General features: G+C 42.2%; 1 protein-coding gene across 3 annotated transcripts in view; it reads right to left on the bottom strand.

Moving 5' to 3' along the window:
* LOC146861849 (low-density lipoprotein receptor-related protein 2-like) overlaps positions 1-24,444 on the bottom strand; it is an 837,432-nt gene that overhangs the window by 707,229 nt on the left and 105,759 nt on the right. For all 3 annotated transcript variants that reach the window (XM_085641010.1, XM_085641012.1, XM_085641011.1), the window contains exon 4: positions 9,745-9,981. In XM_085641010.1, coding sequence (XP_085497136.1) covers positions 9,745-9,981 — 237 coding nt within the window. The remainder of the gene's footprint in view (positions 1-9,744; positions 9,982-24,444) is intronic.

Genomic DNA, 24,444 nt, shown 5'->3' with positions numbered 1-24,444 from the left:
ATGGCACATATTGGACTCAAAAATGGTCATCATCCCAAAGCTTGTTTACCTTTCTGTAAACCTCCCAGTGAAAAATCGCAGTGCCCTGGTTTTTGGGGCACTGGGAAGGCATTCCCATCTCCTCCACGACTGCCCATAGCCTTGCACGCAGTACCAGATCAAAAGCTGATTTTACATCGAAAAAAGCGACAAAAGTTGCATCTGCAGATCAAAACTGTCTTCCAATATAAAATAGCAAATCAAGACCTGATCTATTGTCAACGCCTTAGGCCTAAAGCCAGCTTGCAACAAGCTTATAAAATCTTCACTTTCCACCCGTTGATGAATCATTACCAATATCATTCGACAAAAGACTTTTTGGAGACCGTCAAATAGGCGGATGGGCCTGTAGTTAGCCGACAGTCTTTTGTCACATTTTACACACCAGCACTAACTCTGCTCTCTGCCACAATGATGGTATGGGGGCTCCTATTGCTATCATGTTGGCTATAACCTATGTACTTTGACAACATATCCAAATCATAAAGGTATACATCTACTGGGATGCTATCTGGGCCAGCCGCTCTCCCTCTGGAAAAGGTTGCCAGTGAATGGACAACGTCTTCCAGGGTGAACAGTGGAGTCAAATATGGTCGGCGGAGCGCTCACTTATTTCACCTGTTATTTTACCCTCATTTTACAGGGCAGAAAAATGGCTGACCCATTCTAGAGGGGCAACATAGTTCTGTGGCTCAAAACTTACTGTATGCGCTCCTCTGGACACTAATCTAAAAACCAGAATCATCCTTAGCTACACATGTCTCCAAAAGTTCTTGCCATCTCTTCGTATCCGATTCTTTCTTTGCCAGTGCATTTTTATACATCTTCATAACAGCTATCTGCAGAGGATCTTTATTTTTTACGGCCTCAGCTAAAATTGGTCTAGTCTTCCTGCAATCTCTATTGTACCACAGATATGCCATGCATTTCTATTTGTTCGTGGAATAACAAACTGAGCAGCTATTACCTTAAAGAGTTCTGTACGTAAATCAATGGACCAGCAATTACATATAGGGGAATCGCTTTGAGACTGTAGTTTAGGCATATTACTCAACAGCTTCCTTTATGAAAGCTAAAAGCTCAGGCTTTCCACTTATGGCTTGCCACTTGAGGCGTTTCGTATCAGATGTGTATTCGGTGTGCCTAGTACAAGTTAAAACATCAGCTTGGAACTCGCTAGAAATATCCTCCATTGTTAAACTTACAGGGTTATGATCACTTTATTCCCTCGCCATTACAACCATATCTTTAACTAAATGCCATAGACCTAAATCAAAAAGCAACACTGGAGGTGGGCCGGGGACAGTAAAGCTGGGCCTCTAATCAACTATAACAAAAAAAAAACGCCGAGACTGTGACAAGTCTTGAGACTCAACTTCTTTTAGGAGGACACATCTTGAACTGAAACAATAAGTGTCAAAGACCTTTGTTTTTTGAATTAATCAAAAAAGGGTTTTTTTGGGATTTTTTTAAACCTTCCGTTTAACACATTTTTAGAAAAGTGAACAATCAATTAATGATAGTTTTTAGAAAAATTGCCCCACACTATTTATTGATTTTCTTCATACATACTATTCTGACATATCATTCACTCCCATACATTCATTGTATCCATACATTCACAAGCACACATCTTGAATATCTGGTTAGAAAATAAACATAAAAGTCTTTATATTAGGACCACAGAGATTTTGAACAAAACAATCTCTATATTAGTTTCTTTTTTCAAGGTTTTTGCAAATTCTTGTGGTCTCTTCACAAGGTCTACGCATTTCGAGACCCCTTCTTTCCAGGGGCTCTCATCAGGACCTCTGGTGGAGCACTGTTGTAGTCAGCCAAAATATGCAACTTTGGAAATTCTGTTCTAAGGGGTTGTCAAACCACTGTTTAGAGGAAGTGAATGTAGCGTGATGTAATGCCAACTCTGTTATAGGTGGAGGGGAGTACTATTTTTTCTTTATTTCTCGTTGTGACTGTTGTAGAAGTCAGCCGGTCTTCAAGTACCTTTTTGGACTTAGTCTTCACTTCGTATTGTTTAAGTCAGCTGATCTTTTTTTCGAATGCTGCCAACGCCGACGTTAGCGGCATTCGATCGGCAATCTACCACAGACGAAGTCAAGACTAAGTCCTCAAAAGAATTTGAAGATCGGCTGACTTCAACAATACGAAGAGAAGACCAAGTCCAAAAAGGTACTTGAAGACCGGCTGACTTCTACAACAGTCACGAGAAATAAAGAAAAAAAGTACTCCCCTCCACCTATAACAGAGTTGGCATTACATCACGCTACAATCACTTTCTCTAAACAGTGGTTTGACAACCCCTTAGCCAAAAGATGCAACTTTGGAAATTCTGTTCTGACTACAACAGCACTCCACCAGAGGTCCTGATGAGAGCCCTTGGAAAGAAGGGGTCTCGAAACGCGTAGACCTTGTGAAGAGCCCACAAGAATTTTCAAAAACCTTGAAAAAAAGAAACCAATAGAGATCATCTTGTTCAAAATCTCTGTGGTCCTAATATAAAGACTTATGTTTATTTTCTAACCAGATATTCAAGATAAGTGTGCTTGTGAATGTATGGATACAATGAATGTATGGGAATGAATGATATGTCAGAATAGTATGTATGAAGAAAATCAATGAATAGTGTGAGGCAATTTTTCTAAAAACTATCATTAATTGATTAACACATTTTTAGAAAAGTGAACAAACAGAAGGTTTAAAAAAATCCAAAATAAAGAAACTTTTGATTAATTCAAAAAACAAAGGTCTTTGACACTTCTTGTTTCAGTTCAAGATGTGTCCTCATAAAAGAAGTTGAGTCTCAAGACTTGTCACAGTATCAGCATTTTTTGTTGTTGTTATAATAGACCTAAATCAACCATGACAGTCAATACGACTTTTGGATCTAAGATTGTCAAATGTGTTCCCCTTTCCGGTCATACTTGGTTCTTCTATTCAGGGCGCGTACACCACATTCTATTGTTAGTGCCTTCAGTTGAAGGGCTACCCGTGACCATCTCTTGACTGGGGCCAAATAGTTGAGGAATAGCCCATCTTTCATCCTCAGCTGTGTTTCCTGCATCGTCCCTCCCCAGGGGTTCAAATGTAGTATTAAAGTCGCCTGCAAGGATCCGATGGACCCCTACTTGCTGTTTGTCTAAAAGAGCTTCTAAGGTTTGAATTGTCAGTGAAGCACCTCTTCCCCACTTCCCCGCTAGCATAGATATTAAAGACACAGGTGGTTTACTGCTGCAACTTACTTAAATCCCTAGAATATCCTTGCTGGCAGTGTCAAGTTGTGGTAATCTCCATTTCAGGGATGGTTCAACCCTTATCAGCTCACCTGAAGGTCGCCCACCTTCATTGTTTGTTGCCGGGATGAAATAAGTCAAAAACCTGTGTCTGTATACAGGGCTTGTGGCCCAAGTTTCTTGGAAGAAACAAATCTATTAATTGATACATTTGCACCAATAAGGGAGCGCCAGCTTTGCATTCAGGACAGCAATGTTCCAGGAGATTAGCGCAGTCATGACTGGAAAAGGATTGCAGTGGAAGCTGCTGGACGAATAACTAGGTATTGAGAGTTGGGGTTTAAAGGAAGGTCTAAACAAGTGCTCGTCTGAGATGGTTTTATTGTAGTATGGGCTGCGGATGAATGTTTTCCTATGCTAACCCTCTCCGCTAAGTCTGTACAGTTATCAGTTTCCTGGGGTGTTGATAGGTCTAAGGATTCTAGTTGATTGTAATTCGCTGTACAACAAACCACTCCCATTTCCAAATTAATCTCCTGGGCGTTTGCTTGAGCTCTGTATTCCCCCACTGTCCATGCCTGGGGTCTTGTGCATAGATCTCCTGTTAGAAGTGCAATCTTAGTTTCTGCTCCAGGATGGGTGGAATTAACTAATTCCCTCTCAAGTCAATCGTTAATATCGAGTCGAGATGTCCATTCTAACAATGCAACTTCCTCGCCAGATGTTACCAGATCCCTTCCCCTTGTACCATTGGACTTGAACTGTGTCGGAGTTGTTTGGCGGGCAGGATCGTATGTCAAGCTTACCAAGGCCATCTGCATAGTATTCATCTGTAAATACTAGTTTGATTGTATCATGGAACATCGCCTGATATGATCATCTGTCTGTGAGAACGTCGTCCTTTATGACAGAAGACACCCAGTGTGCTACTTTATTTTTTAAGGACTTCATTTTCCGAGTTTGTGTGTCTAAAAGCTTAGGGACGTTAATCATAGCTAATCGAAATCCTGGTTCAGATGAATTTGTAGACGGTTCCTCATCCTCTAATTCCCCCTCTTTTGCTCACTAATCTGTGTATTAATATTTCTCATAACTGGTCTATGGACATCAAAGTTGGATACAACTTTACTCAACTAAGCGCAACTGGTTCCTACATTGGTTAAATACTTTGGCCTCAACAGGCTCCCCCTGTAAGAGTGGGCTTAAGTGTTGGTAAGGATGAAGTTGAATCATTAGCCTCGTTAGCCCTCAATGTCATTTGAGTCGGTGACCGCTGTAAATGCAGAATCTGATCCATTTTTCCCGAGGAGACTTCACATATGTTTAATTTCCTCCCAACTGCTTTCAATTCCATAAATGGGAGACAACTAGCTGCATCATGGGCTGCTTGCACAGGATAAATTAACTCACCCCCGGGGTCGCCATTGTTGGCATCTTCAATGTCACTCCCGTCCACCATCAAGGGGAGAAACATTTTGGCAAACAAGAGTCGTAGCAGGGAGTGACAAAGTCCTTTACTTCCTCGGGTGGGTCGGAAATTGTATGTTGGTTCAAGGGTTTTTAACACCAATTTTTTAAAGTAAGCAGGGGTTTTGAGGGTGTTTACTCTTTAGTTGCAGTGTAGGCATTAACAGCCCCTCGTGAAGATTTCACCTTCTCAATTAGCTGATCGATCTCGTTTAGAGTCTGGCTATTTGTCAGGTGGATTTACCATACCTGGCAAGCCCAAGGGCCCGTTCCGCCGTTTTGCACTTCCCCATATTCTAAGTAGCCAACTGCCAAGAAGGATATCAGACCCAGGCCCCACCTTGTTTCTGGATAATTACAAAACTAAATAGAATATAATGTGACCCTCCAGATCCCTCCTTCAACCCGACCCAATCTTACAAGAATGACACTAAGTCCATATGCTGTCTTTACCCAGATGCACTGAACTATGTAGTAGAGCACCTTCAGCCCTTCGCTTACAAACTAGTACACAAAGACCGAATCGATCACCCAAACAGATCGATTTGAGTTCCAGTTAAGTCCCAAGGCTGAGAGGTTCTGCGTTCTAATCCATCTGAGTTACGCAATGTTCAGTATTCCTTTTAAAACAGATCAAAGTCGAAATCACACTGTTGACTACTGCAACAATCGACATTCTGCAGTTATACAGCACAAGAGAGCTTCTAATTGTGGTCCAACCCCAGACCTGTCATTCAAGAGGCAACGTGCTCCGACAAATGCATAAAAAATCCCTCATTGGGCAATCGCTGATATCCGCACCAAGGGAGCAGGGACGTTACCGTTGTTTAGAAGTCTTCTTGGCAGAGAAGCAAGGGAGTGGCCCTGCCTCTTCCTGCCAAGAACTGGCAAACCCTAGGCCCGGGCTAAAGCGTGTTAATAGCAGCAGTAGCCTGTCCTCCTTGGGCCGGTGTGATGTGGGACAGGGAGTCCCAGGGAGCAGTGACTGCTTTTACTAATAACCTTGGGGCCGTTGACTAATCTGCATGAAACTGTTTTCTTCAACCGTTTGAAAGACTTATTTACCAGAAAAAACAAAAGCTAACAAAAATTCTTACCTTTGGTTATTACACCTCAACCTAAGTTTGAGAAAAAAACCCAGAAATTTACAAAAAGTTAAGTGCAGTTATGCTTAAACGCAAGAACTTCTGAAATTCACCAAGCATGGTTGGGTGAGCGAACCATTACTCGTGTCCCTGGGAAGCACTGATGCCATAACACGTTACACTCGCAACATGTTAAACATCGATTACATCACTGATGAAAGCTCCAATAAGCTACTTATTGCCTCGATTTGCGCCCTCATGGCAGAAGATTGGCCTTCAGACAGTGGGAGGTCAATTTTACACTTTCAACGCCTGTCGCAGAACGTTTGGGGAAGCGCAACACCCGCAAATAGTCGAGGAGGCTTTAGTATTATTAATCCGCTACTAGAATATTTGGGGCAAAAGTTCCAAATTCACTAGGTATCTTACAAAAAAGTTGGAAAGTATTAATTTAACATTATGCAAAGTGCTGCCACAAGGGCAATACTGGATGTAAAAAACCTAGGACCACCACTGCAAACCCACCACCCATAGCCATTCCCAAATGTGCATGTCCATTGGATCTTTAGGTTTCCCCAGAATGGGAGAGGGAGGGTTTAATTGCTGCCTTTAGTGCCCTTTTACTTTTTTCAGGACTATGAACGGAGTCCCTGTGTTGTGTAATAAAAGACAATTTTTTATCCAAGTCGCAGCCAGCTAATCTGATTTTTTAATGTTCATGGACTGCGGTGAGTGTTTGGGGACCTGAAATTAAAGATGTGAAATAAAGCTCCTTTGTGCAACAAGATTTAAAATTAGTAATGCTTCTTCATCCTCGAATGTCCACTAACCTAAGTATGTGGGCATCAGCAAAAGAATAATCCAGATCTCTAAAATAGAACCTCAGGGAGTGGCCAAGATGGCAGAAAAGACACTCTAGGTACATTTGCCCTGACCCACAGTGGAAACTGCCTGAAACCAACCCTCATCATGCACCCACAGTTTGAGCCACAATCCAATATTGCAAGGTTCATTTGAGCTCCACAACCTGGAACAGACATAAGGCGAGCCAAAGTTGAATCACGAATGTGGAATCTGGCCAGGGAAAAAGATGCCGGACTGACCTCTGAACTAAAGGAAGGGGTTACCTACTACACAGACTATGGCCTGTTGGCCAGGAGCATAGAACCCAAAACAGTCTGGGTATGGCTGTCAGGCTGCCCAGGTGTCTGAGGGGCTAAGGCCTGAAAGTGGGAAGTGGCTGAGTTACAGAAACAGTTGAAGCAAGTGGGTAGCTGGAGATCTGTCGGGGAGCCGTACGAGCAGCAGGAAATTGATAAATGGCCGATGGGAGAGCAGGCACCATGAATTTTGTCATGCCCTGCTCCCATATCAGGGCCACACAGGATGTCTTCTTGACTGGGACCACATCTGGGATCATCAAGCACACACACCAAGATGGAAGCCAATCCTGGACATTTGGTGAATGAAGGCCAAACTGTGAAGATGCTAGCAGCAAGAAAATCAAGACAGGAACTCAGAGATACAGCTTGTCATCCAGTGTGATTTAGGGGGGGGCGCATAATTACTGTGCAAAGCAGCAGTCCGAAACAGACCAGGGGCTGTAAAATTAGACTTTTCTGGTGGCGCTTTACAGCTGCACCTTACAAAAATCCAGTGTGGAATTAACATGTTCATGGGCTTTTGTTCTTTTTCCTACCCCTCTTGATTTCCTTCATACCGTCCCTCATCATAGACTCGCTGTTATCAGAGTTAATCATTGATACATACTGGCCACTCTCCATCTGTTGCAGGGTGCCCTCTATGGCTGTTCAGGAGAAGCTGTTAAACTCCGATTTAGGGGGGGTCAGTCTGGAATGCTTAATCGCTCTAATATGGAACCAATCGGATTTTTCTCCAGATACAGTACGAGACTATTTGTCTACAAGCGCAAGTGTTTTTTCCCCTAATAGGAGGATGAAAGTATGCTCTGCAAAGCTTTAAGAGCATCAGAGAAGACTCAACTAGCTTTCGGGTGTAGGAAGAACACGCCCTTTGAATAAACTAAAGTAAAACAAAACACAAGGTCATAATCACTGGTGGGGGGCACAGAACTGAATGGATAGCCCTATTTAATGATCCCTTGGGGGTCATGGTCCAGCGCTTGCATTCTTTAGACATTTCCTCATGTACTTTGCGCAAGTGATATAAATGGTAGATCAAGATTGTCTACTCCTTTCAAAGAGTAACTTGCCAGGGAAAAGGACAATAGCAAATCTTGCTAGTTTATCACACTTGGCGAGTCCATCAACCTTTTCATTATGGCCATTAATGTTTGTTACAGCGTTGCTACATTGTTTAAAAAAAGGGCGGTAGCCCATTCTCCTCATGGTCTGATTCTTTCCCTTGCAATTGGCCCCAAAGCAATTTGTGACTTAGAATTATCCTTTAAAAGGTCCTGGACACATTTTGCAAAGAAAGCTGGGATTTAACTTTGTTCCTTGAGCAATTTGGCAACCCCAATAGTAGCTAGTTTCCTGTGCCTATTTGGTGTACGCGTTAAAGCGAAGGGTAAACCCAAAGATCACTGGGACCTGGGTATAAGACAATATAAGGAAAAAGGTCCCAGAGCATAAAAGCTTGTGAAGCATGAACAAACTCAACATCAAAAATACTTAAACAGTTACGTGATGTCAAAGTGTTATTTAATCGCACTTGGCAAAATACACATTTTTTGTAAATAAATTGACACCAAGAGATTCTTGATGTTGATTTTGTTCATGCTTCACAAGCTTTTATGCTCTGGGACCTTTTTCCTTATACTATTTGGTGTATGCAGCTTGTTTTGAGTGCTCGCCCATCCATCCCTGTTGTAGACCACTTTTATGTGCTAAGTATTTACTCAGGAGTTACAGAAAAATGGGGACCACCATGCAAGTTGGGGCCAAAACCAGACTTCATGGTTCATGGAGAACCCTAAACAGGATAAAGGTACTAACAGTACTGCACATGCCAAACTTTCAAATTCACACCCAGTCATGACAAAATGGAGCGGTTACTGTGTACCTGTAGGGTCAGCCTCCGTTTGGAAAGCAAGCTCAGGAAAGGCTCCAATCGTTTGAATCTGGCGAAATTGTGCCAGGAAGTAGGCGGTCCACATTTGTAGAAAGAGAAACTCAGGTAGGACTCAGACTAAAATAATTTTTTGCCTGAAGTAGACTCAAACAGCATCATTTACGTGCAAAAGGGCTGTATTCTTGAAAGTGGTGGAGAGCACAGAAACCTACAATAAAAATAGCGAGCACTGAAGGACTGAAGTGCAAATCAACAGTTTGCATCTTCAGGTGCTGTACAAGGTAACAAATGATTAGACTAGCATGGCTGTACATGCCAGAAGGCTTCTGACCAAGTATACGTAGCAAGTACTCCGCTCAAGACCACACTGGTGCTGTTTGCGTTTGCAATACGTGCTCATGATCACTGTGCTGTTATAGTACATCTGAACACTCAGTTGGTTTTAAGATTGCAAGCTACATTGCTTAAGAAATCATTGAGAAAAACGTGTACACAAGCTGACAATCCAATTTACCATTTGACAAGATCAGTACTGGGCTGGCCTTTCGTACACTCTGGCACTGCCTAATATGGTAGCCTGAAAAGTCTAGTGGTAGGCAGTTTTTATTTTGTCCCATGGCCTGTGACAGGACATACCTTACCCCACGCCAAAAAAATTAAAACCCAAGTTCCGTTAAAGGTGACCCAATGGGTAGTCCTCACCTGCCCAAAAGGCCAGCCCCCACACTGGATAAGTTTCCCTCCTGCAGCTCCCATGGCTGTGGGACCTACCAATACAACCTCTGCCTTAAATCATAAACATAACTCAACAAGCATCTTCCATTTGTCACAGTAGATTGAATACCTACCAAGCACTCCACAGTCCTCTTCATCAGAAGCATCTCCACAGTTGTTTATTCCATTGCACTTCAAGGACTCCATGATGCACACCTTGTTCTTGCACTGCCACTGATTCTCCAGGCACACCGTGTCTGGGCAACTCGCCTCATCCGATCCATCATCGCAGTCACTATGGTTGTCGCAGACTTCCCAGGCTTCAATGCACTGAGGCGTCGAAAGGCATTTCAATTTTGCTACTTTGCATACTGTTTCCAAGAAAAAAATATATTAAATGCTGTCAAGCAATAATCTATACAGAATGATCGCTCCTAGGAAGGCTAGGACATTACAGCACGATTCTAGCATAAAGGAAAGGACTGAGTAGTACATGATATTCAAAAAAGTGGTATAATCCAAAACAAAGTTAAGCAGCATACACCATGTATATCAAAGCACAATGTACTCAGATGTGCATTCAGTAACATGTAGAGTACATACTGTCTACATACACATACTATTGTACTTGAAATAAAATAAACCAAGTGTTGAGTCGAATCCAATACTAAGCAAGCATTGCTGAGTCCCCAAAATAAAAGTTATACCCAAAGTTCCTCTGTGTGTATATACACACACACACAACTATGCAGCAAAGGTGGCTTCTGAGCACTGAAAGTTGGAACAATTGAGGCCAGCTCTAGCAGCACAGAACTAATGGTTGTGCAAAGCAGGAGCGGTGAATGATTAGGCTCATGAGCATAGGTGAAAGGGGGCCGATGTACACTGAGTTTTAATAAATGTTTTATAGATTCATTTCTAAGTGGAGTGAATGCGAGAAAGCCATCTTTATGGAAAAAGATCACTTCGTCTTAGTTTCTTGGAGGTTGGTCCTTCGATCTCATTGCTTAAATCAAGGCTTTTTCTAAGGGACCAAAATGAATCTTTCATCAAGCAGAGTACTATAAATGCAATCCTTCACTTGACATGCTCAATGGAGAGAACTCTATAGCTTCTCGTGGGTGCCCTGTCAGTACAGGTGGAGGAGTAAACATTCTGAACTTAACTAGGCAAACGGAAGGGAGGCGGTGGAGACAAATCACTTCCTCAGCAATTTGAGGCAACATCGGGCATAGGCCACCATCACATTAAATCAATTTAAAATTAAATATCTACAGCCTAAAAAGAAAGTTCTCTTCACTAAATTGGACTCCGAAGGGTGATTCAAAGTACAACTAATTGACCAACGTGGAGAGTTTGAAATAACTTTGCTGTAAACTAATGCATTAGTTGTGGGTGCTCATGGAAAATCCTGCTGAGATGTAGTTAAACTACAATTTGTTTCTTTAAGGTCATTCTAGACAATTGGCCTGAAATTAAAGAATGAAGGTGCCCAATGGGCAAAACCCCATCCAATAGAGTAGCACCACTTCCATTAAGGCCAATATAAAGAAACCAGGCTTCACACAAGGAACTCATTAGGTTTATTGGTAGCAATGTAGGCTGTACAGTCCTAGGAATCCCTACCCCCCCCCCCCCCAGTCCAGTCACAGAAAGTTTTTCTAAAATAAAGGCTTCTCAGAGCATAGAATGTAAGCTTAGGCTAAGAATGGTATGACACGCCTCACTGAGAATTAAAGTGCGACAACATGGACATTTAATTGTGAACATAAATCACAAAACTGGTTACTAGCACTATAAAAGCTCCACTAGCTTGTAGTATGTGTTAGATGAGCTGCATACAACCATTTTTAAATTCCCACATCTTACCGTAAACCACAATTACGTCATGCCATCAGCTGAGACATGAATCAGCAAGCTCCAACTAAGCAAGATTTAAAATTTGGAAAGGGGTCCAACACCGAACCACCCACTCTCTTGTCAAAGTATATATAGCAGGTGTATGTATCTGATTAATTTTGAACCCAGGTTTATCTTATTTAATATGGCAAATAACTAATCCATCATACCAAATAAAAGGCTGTTTTTAGAATCTAACTGACGGCCTAGAGGCACGCCAATCAGTCAGGTAGTGCATTATAAAGACAACTTGCATTGTCTAGGGGATCTGCAGAGCATGAAGCTGCAGAGGTCCAGCTGGACCAGAGAGGTTACAAATCAAATATAGCTTTATTTCGGCTTCAACCATAAAACACTTTAAAGTTACAATATATACAGTCAAATATTTTTTCAATCACATTTAATCAGCACCAATATTAGATTTACAATAATATGTGCAACATCTTGAGATATGGCATAAGGAATCATTAACAGCTTCACTTATGTTTTACTCATAACTAAAAACTCCAAAGCGTGTGGCCATCTGGTACCATGTATAATTGTACAAATCAGAACCATTTCCAGTCGGAGCTATGTTACGGACAGTTTCGGCCACATAAAGGCCAAATATTTGGCCACCCCACACAGAAGAGAAGGGCAAGTTCTTAGAATCAGGGCTACATTGTCATTTAAAGTACCTAGTTTGCTGATCAGACGTAACCATAAGGAACGAAGTCTAGCAAATGCAGGACATCCAAACAGCAGGTGTGGTACAAAATCAACATGGCCTTCACAGAAAGTGCAGTCCCCATGAGCTGAACCTGCCCTCCTTGCTTTGAAAGACTCCAATGGGAGAGACCCCACTATGAATTGATACAATTTCCTGTCCAAAGGTATTGTAATAAGAGCCCAAAACACCCAAGGCCATAACGACTTCAAATACAAGAATTCCTCAGTCAACCGAGTCCAGAAATTTCTGTTCCTCCCTACAGAGCATTAATGACAATTAGTGTTTAAGTACTTCTTTGGGTGAAATGTTATCAACCATTGGACAGGGCCGAAGATCACCAACCCGTCAGCCTTGATAATATATTAAAGCGCTGCTGCATAGTGCACAGGTTCCGGGGTAGCACACATTCTCTGCCAAAAAAATAAAAAAATCCATGTTTGGGCTCAAAGCTACTTTTTTCAGCCCTTTGTCCATGAGTAGGGGAAGCAACTGGGTACTAGGTGGGCGTGGAGCAACTGATCTCAAATATTTGTTCTCTGATCTCGTTATGGCAGAGATGTCACTAAAGCCCCATAACTCCACACCATACAATGCTGCTCCCAGGGCCTTGGCTTCATAAACCAGGGCAATAGGCTGTGTGAGAATTGAGATGTGCTCTTAGGGTTGCACCCATAATCGGTCTGGTTTATTAAAGCTTTATTGATGAAGGCACCAAGACATTGCATGAGATTTTGATACCCAGATAATCAAAGGATGCTACCATTTCTAATACTTAGTCCCCCTTTACTAGACGTACTTTGTATGGGGATTAAATGCCATAAATTTCGATTTGAGTAGCCTTCAAACCACGCTCCATACAAAAAGCACCAAATCTGTTTAGTTTCTGCATATCACTCAGTGTAGAGATTAAGTTGTCTGGGAACAAAATGGCTGTCTTTGTATTGGCTATCAAGGGGGCATCAGCTGGAATCTAAGAAAGATAGTTAACTAAGCCTTTAATCTACAAAGTAAAATTGGTAGGCGCCAATACGCATCCTTGGCGTACACCTCAAGACCAGAATCTTATCTGTCAATTGGCCCAGGGACCCCACTGCACATGGGCGTAATTCTTTTCATGCAGCCTGAACAGGGATACGATTTTAGGAGGCAAACCCAGCACCCAAGGGACCTGCCATAGCCTGGAGCATGGTACCAAATCAAAGGTAGATTTTAAGTCAAAGACAACATAAGTTGTTCATGCCAAGGCAAAGAGTCTTCCAATACATTGTAACAAATCGAAAAGCTTGTTCTATTGCTGATGATTTATGGTGAAACCTAGCTTGCAATGGGATGAGAATATTCTGTAGCCAGAGCCTGAATTTTTGCTAGTACCACATGACGGAATACATTTTTGCTGCGGTGTACAAGGTGGGCTCTTGCCCCCCTTTTTAGGTCTCGCCTGACCGAGCGCATGCGCTGGTCTGACGAGACTTTTTGTGAGGGCTTAAAAATGCTACCATGAGCTACAATGCAGGTGCGCGGGCGCGCGCCACACTTGATCGCGATCACTTTCGCAGCCGCACGGCCGCTTTGATGTTTGAACGTGAACGCATTCACTTTCACGGCCGCTTTGATATTTGTTAACAGAATACAAGTAGTTATGTTATATATGATGACACAAGAATTACTCGGAGACCACATTGCAAAATCTTCTGTAAAGTACTGTGTTTCAACTAAAAATAAGCAGACTTTCCAAAAGCGAACACAGTAATGGTTTGAGTCACCTGCTACAGGTAAATCGGTATTCAAAATTTCAGCCTGTCACATTTGACTAGAGGGCGCTCCTCAGATCTTTCAGAGGCTTTATTTCATGGTGGGAATAGCCTACAGGCTCAAGATTCTTTGCTCGTATCGGTAGACTTGCATTATGCACTTGTGGGACTGCTTACGAGTAAGTGGTGCCAAAACTTCTTTTAAGAGCATAAATATTTTTTATATACAAATATTTTATTTGTAAAGCTTACTACTCTGTTGAACTCTTAGAAATGCATGCCAATTCTTCGTGTCTAGGCCTTCTGCCATTCTTCCAGACAAGCTTCAGTGTATCCATAAGCGTTTGTTCTACTTGGTCTGTGGCCTTAAAAGTATGAGTTCTGCCTCCTCTGTGCGCAGAGATCGCCTCCTGCTACCGTTTCAGTAACAAGTGGGTTTGTGAACCTTGATTTTGTTCATCACCCCCTTTCCCTAGAGGTGCCTTCCTTTCTTAAAGAGCTCAATATTCCTTATACAGTCATATATAATTTATTAATAATCATCACGCATCCAAAAAAAACCAAAACATCCCTTGCTGCTGGTCTACTTTAGCTGCAGCTCCTTGAATGCATTTTTTATTTCGGTTTTGTATTCAAATTGGGTCTGCCATCGAGAAACAGATGCCACATGCCTATGCCTACATCAGGCTGGACAGCATGTGTTTCATAATCATTTTATGATTTAGCCGATGATGTACAAAGCATTTCATTTTGTCGATACTGTACAGTATCTGCAAGAAGCATTTCATTTTTCCAATGCTGCACGCAATCAGAAAAAAACATCGACAAAGCCGAAAGGGCATGACAAATTTGTTTTACAAATACTTCATTCTTATTGGTAGATACTATTTGTTAGCATCTTGGCTAACAGAAGCTATTCAAAAGAACAAAACAGTGCACAGACAGTGTAAACCACAAAAGCAAGAGGGCGCGTCACAGGTTCATAATTTATCTCCCATCACCCAGCTATACAGAGGCATTATGTAAATCAACTGCCGACATTGAACCTGAAAAGAGAGCCCAGAAGGGATAGTGAGATTATGACAGATAATCTGAAAGAATCCTACAAGACCACCATGTCATTTGAGAAGTCGGTTTTGGTACTTAAGTCAGCATAAAATGCTTTGGTGGCATTATTAAACTCCTCATAATGTAATATGTGCAGCCTTCTTTCTGGAGATGATTGATCACCTGCTAAATAGTAATACCTAATGGAGTTCATATTTTAACTTCATATGGACTTTTTTTTCCTTCCCTTCGCAATGTAACTAGCATTGGCATAGCCAATAGGTCTCGCATTTGGGACCTTATGTGTTTAGCCATGCAACAGTTGTTGTTGCACTAAGGATATTGTGCTGCATAACTAAATACTTATATGGTCCCAAAAGCGAGACCTATTGGCTATGCCAATGCTTGTTGTAGACTGTAGTCACCTCTGCTCCCTGCCATGACTCAAAATGGTGTTGAAAGCAATGGGGTAACCCAGTATCCCTCAGAAACTAGGCATATATTATAGTAAGTAACAATTGGTTATGTCGGGTAAGAAAATCTTTCCAGTTCAAAAACTATTTGAAATAAACGATTTCTCAGGACAAAAGGAGGCACGCATAAACAATAACAATTTTTGCGCAAGTAAAGGCTGTCTAATGATTCTTAAAAATAGGACGCAAATTATGAATTTACAGTGAATAAAGTGCCCAAGTAATAGATGGTGAGTATTACACATACAAGTGACAAACCTATACGAAAGATATGCAGGAGAAAATGGTTATGTAATCTGGGGACGTTTAATCGTACAAGGAAACTGAATAAAATTATTTAATCAACGACCTGGACATTTCAGAATGAATAGTAAATTTGTCCACGCTCTATTCAATGGTTACCTTAGCAGAAATGGAGGCATCCATTCCTTGTACGATTATACCGCCTCCAGATGACAGCCATAGAGCTTGGGCAATATCTACCTATTCAGGTATGTTTCACTAAACACTAGCACCACTCACAAATTCACCTCGTGCGGATATATTTCCCAGATTAGTCTCATTTTAATTTTAGGTGTATTTATGAGATTCATCACAACAGCGCCTTTACTACAGACTGTTTGAATCATACTTCCCAGGTACGATTCGTTGCTTCTTCGGACGCCAGCGCAACTCGTGTGCCTGGGACAGTTTAGACTGAAATTGTTCCCTCATTTCATTTTTAGATCACGGCCCTAGTAATCGCAGAGGTGCAAAGTCAGGCTATTTTCGCCTAATTCCAGAATGGATTGTCCTCGTAATCTGTTAATTGACACCGATAACTGAATCCATAAATATATATGGAATTGGTGAGTTTATTGCCCCTTCTGGTGCGCAATTAATTACCATTATATTTTGTAACACATCCTTACGAGAATTCATTTTCCCCTTTATGCTGTCCCATCACTGGTTCCTTTATCCTGAAGACCCACCAGGACATTCCGCTAATCGTGCATTTGTCAGGGTCGAAACATCGACGGATAGTTGTCCATTTACTCTTAGCTATTTGTCCTTTGATTTGTTAAGCAATTGTTGCTTGGACTAGAGACACTCAAAACATTGTTTGGACTTTAACATTGTTTTTATCCCCTTGTATAATTTTTCCCTGCATAACTTTCGCATAGGTTTGTCACTTGTATGTATAATACACTCAGTCACTATCTGTCACTTGGGCACTTTATTCACTGTAAATTCATGACACTTGCATTGTTCTATTGTTAAGAATCATTAGACAGCCTTTGTGAATTCTTTGATACTTCGCATTTTATTTGGTTCATGCATTCCATCTTTTGTCCTGAAAAATCGTTTATATCAGTTTTCGAACAGTAACATTTTTTTCTTACCTGACAGAACCAACTGTTACTATGACTCAAATAGGAGCCCCGCCCCATAGTGGCAGCATTTCTAAGAGCTAATATATAGACAGTACAGATAACAAGATCATGAATAAACTGATCTACTGGTAAGCCATCTGGGCCTGCTGCCCTCCCTCTGGCAAAGGTAGACAATGAGCGTCACATCCACTACTGTAAATGGGGGGGGGGGGGTTGAAGCCTGAAAACTATTGCTCAATGTGGGACCCTCTACGGCATTATCAGCATTATAACATAGGGCCGATAAATGGTTAATCCAATCGGCAGTTGCACCATGGTTGAGCCTCTGGCTTAGCTCCACTCCACTTAAGCAATCAATTTCTAAAATCGTGGCTGATTCTTGGAGATACAGGTTTGTCAACTCTTGCCAATTAATATTCCACTCTTTGCCTTAAACATGCAAAGTTTGAAAGCTTTACTTGTGTCTAATCAAAGTTTTTAATGGCTTTTGTTATTACATGCAGTAGGTCCTCACACTCCCTATTAAACCAAACAGTAACCCTCTGCAATGATTTCTTATTAGTTGCAGAGGGTATTGCGGAATACGTTATTTCTCAATAAGGTGGTATGCATCTGGACCATGGCGTTTGGTATCTAGATCACTGGAATACATTTTAGACACTATCTTGCACATCATTGCAAATATGTAAAAGTTCACTTTTCAACATCTAGAGTCCCTTTATGGGACTCCTGATTGTACAATGTCTCCTGTGCTAACAAGGGTCGACGGGTCCACTACAATTTTTTTCAAGGCGATTCTACGAGGCCGGTGTGATCCCGCTCCACTATTTCCTGAATGATCAGGTCTTCCTCTAAACACCATAACTTCAGGTCCACCAGAAGATAATAAATCCAGCTTTGGTTTATAGGATTATTAAATGTATGCCTACCCATAGTATCCGATTTGGTCTGACCATTTGTGACCCAGACACCCAATTCAATAGTAAGCTTTTAATTGGAGCGCTGCCTGGGTCAATTTTTTTCATTGGGAGAATCCCTAGCTGAGGAATAGCCCATAACTCATCCTCCTCGGCCTTAAGATTAATGTAGTCTTTGTCAAGTGACTTGAATGTCTTATTGAAATCCCCAGCTAATACCACCATTAAGCCTGCTTGATGCTTATCCAAGTAAGCTTCAAGCAATTGGATAGCTTGGGATGCAAGGCCGTCCTTAACCGCTCTAGCGTAGATGTTGAAATGTTTCACACTTTGGTTCCCACCTAGATTCCAAGGATATCTGGGCTACCAACCTCCAATTTCAAGATCTTACATTTTAGGGAAGATTTCACCCATATTGAGAGCCCACCCTCACCTCCGTATCTTACTAGATTTTGGTAAAATCTGGTATGATAGATACTAAGGTTTGAACAAGGGTTTGATACCCCACATCTCTAGTAAGAGACATATGTCGGGCTGTTAAATTCGCACCAGTGGGGTAACATTAGCTTGGCCTTTAGGCCTTCTACATTCCAGGACAATTTAAAGATTAGCCAGGGAGCTAATAGGAGGGCCAGAACCATTTGCTGCAATGTTAATTACATTATCCAAGGTGCTATCTATTTGATTGTGTAGATAGAGAGTGTCTGCTGTACCCACATTGGAAGTGGCTTTGGGAATATTACAGCTATCAGATAAATGTAGAATATACTGAGGGTATGTTAAAACTTCAGACATCATTCAGTACTAGGATACTATCTCCTTTAATAGTAAAAGATTAACTCAAGTGGTGTCTATATTTATGTGTCTCATTTCAACAAGTGTAGGGTCTTGAGAACATTTTCGGGGCTTCTTACATTAGAACAAAAACTGGAGCCTTACAGATTGCCACCGTCTGATGCAACTACCAAGATCTCCACAAAGTCACTCATTATCCAGTCCGACAATCTACTGGCAGGATAGTTGCATTCCCTGGGCATACATTTTAACTGGATGTCAAAATTGTTAGGGGGACAACATCGAATATCCAGGGCAACCAAGTCAGCAACAATATTCCTATCTTTGAAGCGTAACTTGATAATATCATGGGGCAAACCATCAGAACATTCCCGTGCCAAGGATGTCCTCTCAAATTTCCGAGCGGCAATCCACAACATGCCTTATCCAGTGGATAACTATTTTTGTGGACTCCTCACCTTCTGGTCTATTTGAATCAGACAGTTTCTAGACGTTGGTCATGACTAATCTGAGGCAGATGTTACATGCTCACGATGACTGGACAGTGCTTTGGAGAGAAACTTTACTTCAACATTGCTCAAAGAGGCTAGGCAGTTAGTGGAACTGTCTATGGGCACAAAGCAGGGTGACTGCTCTCCATGCTGTTTTGTGCCACCACCACTGAGTCCTTGGCAGAATGAGTCCGAATATATCAACTGCTCAGGGGATTCGAAAGGGCACCTGTAATTGCTCATATTTGTTCTAAGCAGATGATGCTCCTGTCTCAATGCAGGATCCTGAACAATTGGGTTTACGAGCACTCCAAATGACTGCAATTCATTGAATTCTCCGGCCTACATAAACCAAGCCATATTTGTGATCTGATGGGTGTGACCCCTAAAAAACATGAAAGTGCACAGAACCTCACAAATCTTAAGGGGGCATTTGAACACCTGGATATGTACCCAACAATGGATAAGGCCAGTGCATGGATAACAAAACATCCAGCCACAGATAGTCTCCACAATGATGTTGCATTTTGGTCCCCTTTCATACATCACCGATGGGTAGGGCAGACTTTAAATGGACTCCTTGCTACTTCATCAGCTTCAAACTATTCCATAGAAGATGGAGTTTCCTCATATAGATTAACAAATTTGGCATTTCTTGTGGAAAATAAAGTCCCCTAAAAGAACCATATCTAAAGGTTTTAAAACATGTGATGAGTGCAGCTAGACACCGCTTTATTCTACAGTGTTACAATTATAAGCAATGAATGGTCATTCGATTGATATGATAGAGTAGGTGAAACCCAGCAATGAAAAAAGGCCGCCTGCTTCATTTACTTTATTGGGTCAGGGAGAGAGAACAGTCTCACGTTAGTTACCGCTGCTACAAACAGTGATTAGTTGATGGACCACCACTATTGGCTTTGGGGTGGCAAAACAAATTACCAAAGACCACTTTATGCCTGGGAATCATTTTAGAGCAGGCTGATAGTATAGAGGGATTTCAGAGGGGGGGGACATCATTTGAATAACCAAGCTGAGTGACATTGTCTGGGGCAGTCATGCAGTCTTGAAGACATCCAGCAGGAATTCAAGCTACATAAAACCAGTTGCTTAGATACATCCAATTATGCCATGTACTCCTCCTATCCCGGCCCAAAGATAACCCGCCTCTGTCCTTCTAATGGATTAGTCTGTTACCAGGTAAAATACATTTTCCAAGTGTGCAGCTCACTGATGTACACCACGGATTGCTTTGAAATCCTCCAACAGGTATGGGAAGAGGCCGAAGGAGGAATGGCCCCACGTGAGTCAGTAAATGCAGCCAAATTCCATACAATGCCACTAAACTACCCATATTGCACATACCATACGAGACTAAAACTCTTGTGTTTTGACCAAATAGGATCCCTCAAATCAGAGGTCTGAAACAAACTTGGGATTTCATACACCATTGGGTGATGCTGTCAAATACAACCATTTAAGGAGGGGCTTCATCATACATTAAGAGGTTCTGGGGTGAAAATTTTTAGAACCAAAACTAGCGCTACTGCACATAGCAATAGACTAACAAAAATGGGTATAAAATGCCACTCCAATGAATTGGCGTACTGATGGTTAAAACATCTGGGCAGGAACTGATGCAATGTGGAGCCTAATCCTTCGAAACATGGAGGAAGACGCTACACCACTGCGAAATACCAGATTATAACAAATGAAGGGATGTCCCCAAACATTCCAATGTGTGGGTAGATTAGTGTCCTCACAGGGGAATTGGTCTTGACACTAGTTCCAGCATATGATTAGGCCTCATACACAACCTAGCCCGAGACTCACATACACATTATATACACATTTTTAGGTCGAGCATCTGCATGCATGCGTGGTCTGCAAGACCTGCAGTAATCTCTACGGAGTGCCATCTCTGGTTTTCTGGTATGCTTCTTCTAATTGGGTAATTCATGCCTTGTTTTGTTTCCTTGCTCCTTATTGGTTAGTGCTATGCTACATCATGTCCGGGTTTTCGTACGAGGCGCACCGGCCAATTACAGTGCCCTTACACTAGTGTTATTTGGGGACTACTTGAAGCATTGCTAAAGCTACGTTGTAGTTTTCAGCAGAACAGTCTACAGATCTATCTATCAAAGTTAACCACATTTCCTTCCTGAAGATGCGTTGTAACAGCAATATACCCATTGTATGTTATTATTTGAAACCTCATACCAACCCGCTAGCTTGCATTAGTCTCGTAAATATCAATCACTCTTTCGTCATGGTCATTTGCATTGCTTTGCTATTTTTCATTTACTAAAAAGGAAACTGCTTATTTGGGGATTCCGTTTATCTCCATAATGTAGTCTAAATCGAGTTAATTCCATGTTTTGAAGCATGCATGTACTTAAACAAGCATTGGCAATGCAATAGAGCGAGAATTTACTAGAGTTTGAGCTATTGACATTGCAAATGATTTTATTTTCATTTTTGAAACAAATATAAGGCAGTCATTTACAATGCCAATAGCTTAAACTCTGGTAAATGCGAGACCTATTGCATTGCAAATACTTGTTTACAAAAATTGTCAGTCGGGGATGCAGACTCGAGTTAAAGCCTTTCTGCATGACCTGCTAATGCAATTGTACCTTTGGTGTTGGTTTAGCTCTTAAAATGGCCATAAAACTTGTATATGAAACAAAACCATCTACGGGTCAAACAGATCTGCTCTATTAAACAGATATTCGTGGTTTATAAACAAGGCCACCCCAAAAAAAGAAACCAATTGTCTAATAGTAGGAACTGGACAATTTAATCTACACTAACATACAAACTCCATATTAAGGAAGCCGATGTGAAAAGGCAATTCTGCCACATACAGAAGCCCATTAAGCATTTGTCCTTAATAGGGCAAGTAAACACATGCCCCAAATCTGAAAAGAGGTGGTAGATTTTGCGAAACCCTTTTAGCTATTAGGCTAGATAACTACAGTAGATACAAAAGATAGGCAGCTGCTGCACACAAAAGTGACAATGTAATGATTTGGGCACATTAAGTAGGTCTCCAGAACACACATCCAAGGGCCAGCAGAATGTTGACATTTTCAGATCAGAACGGGGGGGGGGGGGGGGGGCAATGAAGGAAGAGACTGGAATGCCCACAAGCAAACTTCAAACAATCCAGCTCAATAGTGAAGAAAATATTTATAGGCTAACAGACCTAGATTAACCCTTTGTATGCATCAGACTGCTGGGAGCAGTCCCACGCCAGATTGGGCGTGTGTCAGATGGCTCCATGTTGTCCCTGCACCCACCCAAGGGGAAGTGCTGGCTCTGCCCACGTGGGCAACCCTCGGTGACTCCCCCAGCAGGGATGGCAGTGGAAGTACTTCCGCTGCCCCTCCATCTGCTTCCCCCCCACCACAGCGTCTGTCACACACCGCATACTGATATTAGTGGTTGACAGACAGGCTGGAAGCCATTTGCTTCCAGAATGGTGTTGGAGAAAGGAGTGTTTCTCCTGGGTGTGTGGGGGGGGGGGGGGGTTTGTACCACAAAGGCAACAGGGGGGAAAGGAAAGGGTTTTCCTTTCCACGGATGTCTTTGGAGCATTCCTGCTGCACAAGCGCACATGGAGCTGCGATTGTACCGCAGGAATGCCCACTAAACACCAGGGATTTTCCTTTATGGAAAATTGCGGGGAGCGACCCCTTAGGGAAGGGTTGCTCCCCTTTGGGAGCAAGCATTTTGGCCTTATGCAGATCAGCTTATATTTTCAGGCCGGTCTACCCCACTAGTCCAAAACATTTTTATATTGGGGCAGCACTTGCGAACGGATTGCTCCCCTTCAGAGGGCGGATATTTTGGCAGTTTCTGCCCCTCCTTGGGAGCAGATCAGCCTTATGCTTTTAGGCCCATCTATTCCAAGGGGGGCAGAAGCCACTAGACACCAGGGATTTTATTTTTGGGCTATTGTTGTAGGGAGCGGCCTCTTGAGCAAAGGTCGCTCCCATTTGAATATTTTGTCCATATTTGTAGGGCCATCTGCCACCCAGCTCGACTTGGATTGTAAGTGGGCTGGCATTATTTGCATATGTGATGGTCATGTTTTATTTATCCTTTTTATTCTAGTGCAAAGCTTTTGATTCCATTGTTATTCCTGTTTGCGGTTTCGGCAGTGGTTGATTTGCGGTTTGCGTAGTTGCATGCGTTTGGTAAGAAACTGGTCGCATTTACTCCAAATTACTATTAAGGTCATGGATGAATGTTTTCTAAGTGGTGTTATAATCTCATTTAGAGTTTGAAATTTTTTGGATTTGTACACGGTGTATTGTGTTGTCTTGTGTAATTTTATTTTGTTTTTCTTTTAGTGGGATTTAATTGGTTGTTGGTCTGTGCAGAGGAGGTAGAGGCGAGTCTAGCTGTCTGGCAAGTGAGTGGTAAAGTTTGAATATATAGGTCTTTGCGATAAAGCCACATTTGATTTATTATTTTGCAAAGTGGTTGTTGTTGCCTTGTCTGTCAAGTTATTTATATTAAGGATTATGGCTAGCTCCATGATTACCCCTCAGCAGGTTGTTGGTATGCATTTTGAATCTTCCTCGGACCAGGATTATGAGACTGGCTCTGCATTTAAGGCAGAAGAGGAAGTGCAAGATTCTGGCAGTGAATTTTCTGTCCCCAAAGAATGATTTGATGAAGCTACTCCCAGTGCGGACGAAGCTACTCTGTGCAGATGCAGTGCCTGCTTTAGAGGACACTGCTGTGCCGCTAGCACAGCAAGAGGCATCTAGATTGCCGCCTGGGGCTTCAAAGCAGTACAAAAGGGGGTGGTGATGGACGGAGCATCAGAACCAATCAAACACTCACACCCAGTCAACAGATCTGGGTTTGATCCATCACCATGCTTTAGCCCACTCTGCCACCCCAGTTCAGACATGGCCATATGCAAATCAGTCTGACCCTGTGCCTCATGGGAACAGTCCAGCCCGAACTGCCAAGCCATGCCTTCCCTGGACCGGAAACAAGCTTCCTAGGACCGGTTTCTGGCATTTCAGCGGTCTTCAGCCAGGCACAGGGTCAGACTGATTTGCATATGGCCATGTCGGAACTGGGGTGGCAGAGTGGGCTAAAGAACGGTGATGGATCAAACCCAGATCTGTTGACTGGGTGTGAGTGTTTGGTTCTGATGCTCCGTCCATCACCACCCCCTTTTGTACCGCCTGGGGCTGCAAGGCATCCCATTGGAAGTGCTGTACTCTGTGTTGATCCAAACATGGTGCAGTCAGTGTTCCCTGCCTTTAGTGGTGTTGCAGGGTGTAGACTGAACTGAGAAAAGGTTGCCTATACATTTTCTTCAGTTATTTATGGACAATATATTTTTGGCTGAGA

The sequence above is a fragment of the Triturus cristatus genome, chromosome 2_2, assembly GCF_964204655.1.
Source record: "Triturus cristatus chromosome 2_2, aTriCri1.1, whole genome shotgun sequence".
Lineage (NCBI taxonomy): Eukaryota > Metazoa > Chordata > Amphibia > Caudata > Salamandridae > Triturus > Triturus cristatus.
Note: the sequence above shows the minus strand (reverse complement) of the source record. Positions and strands in the feature narration are given on the sequence as shown.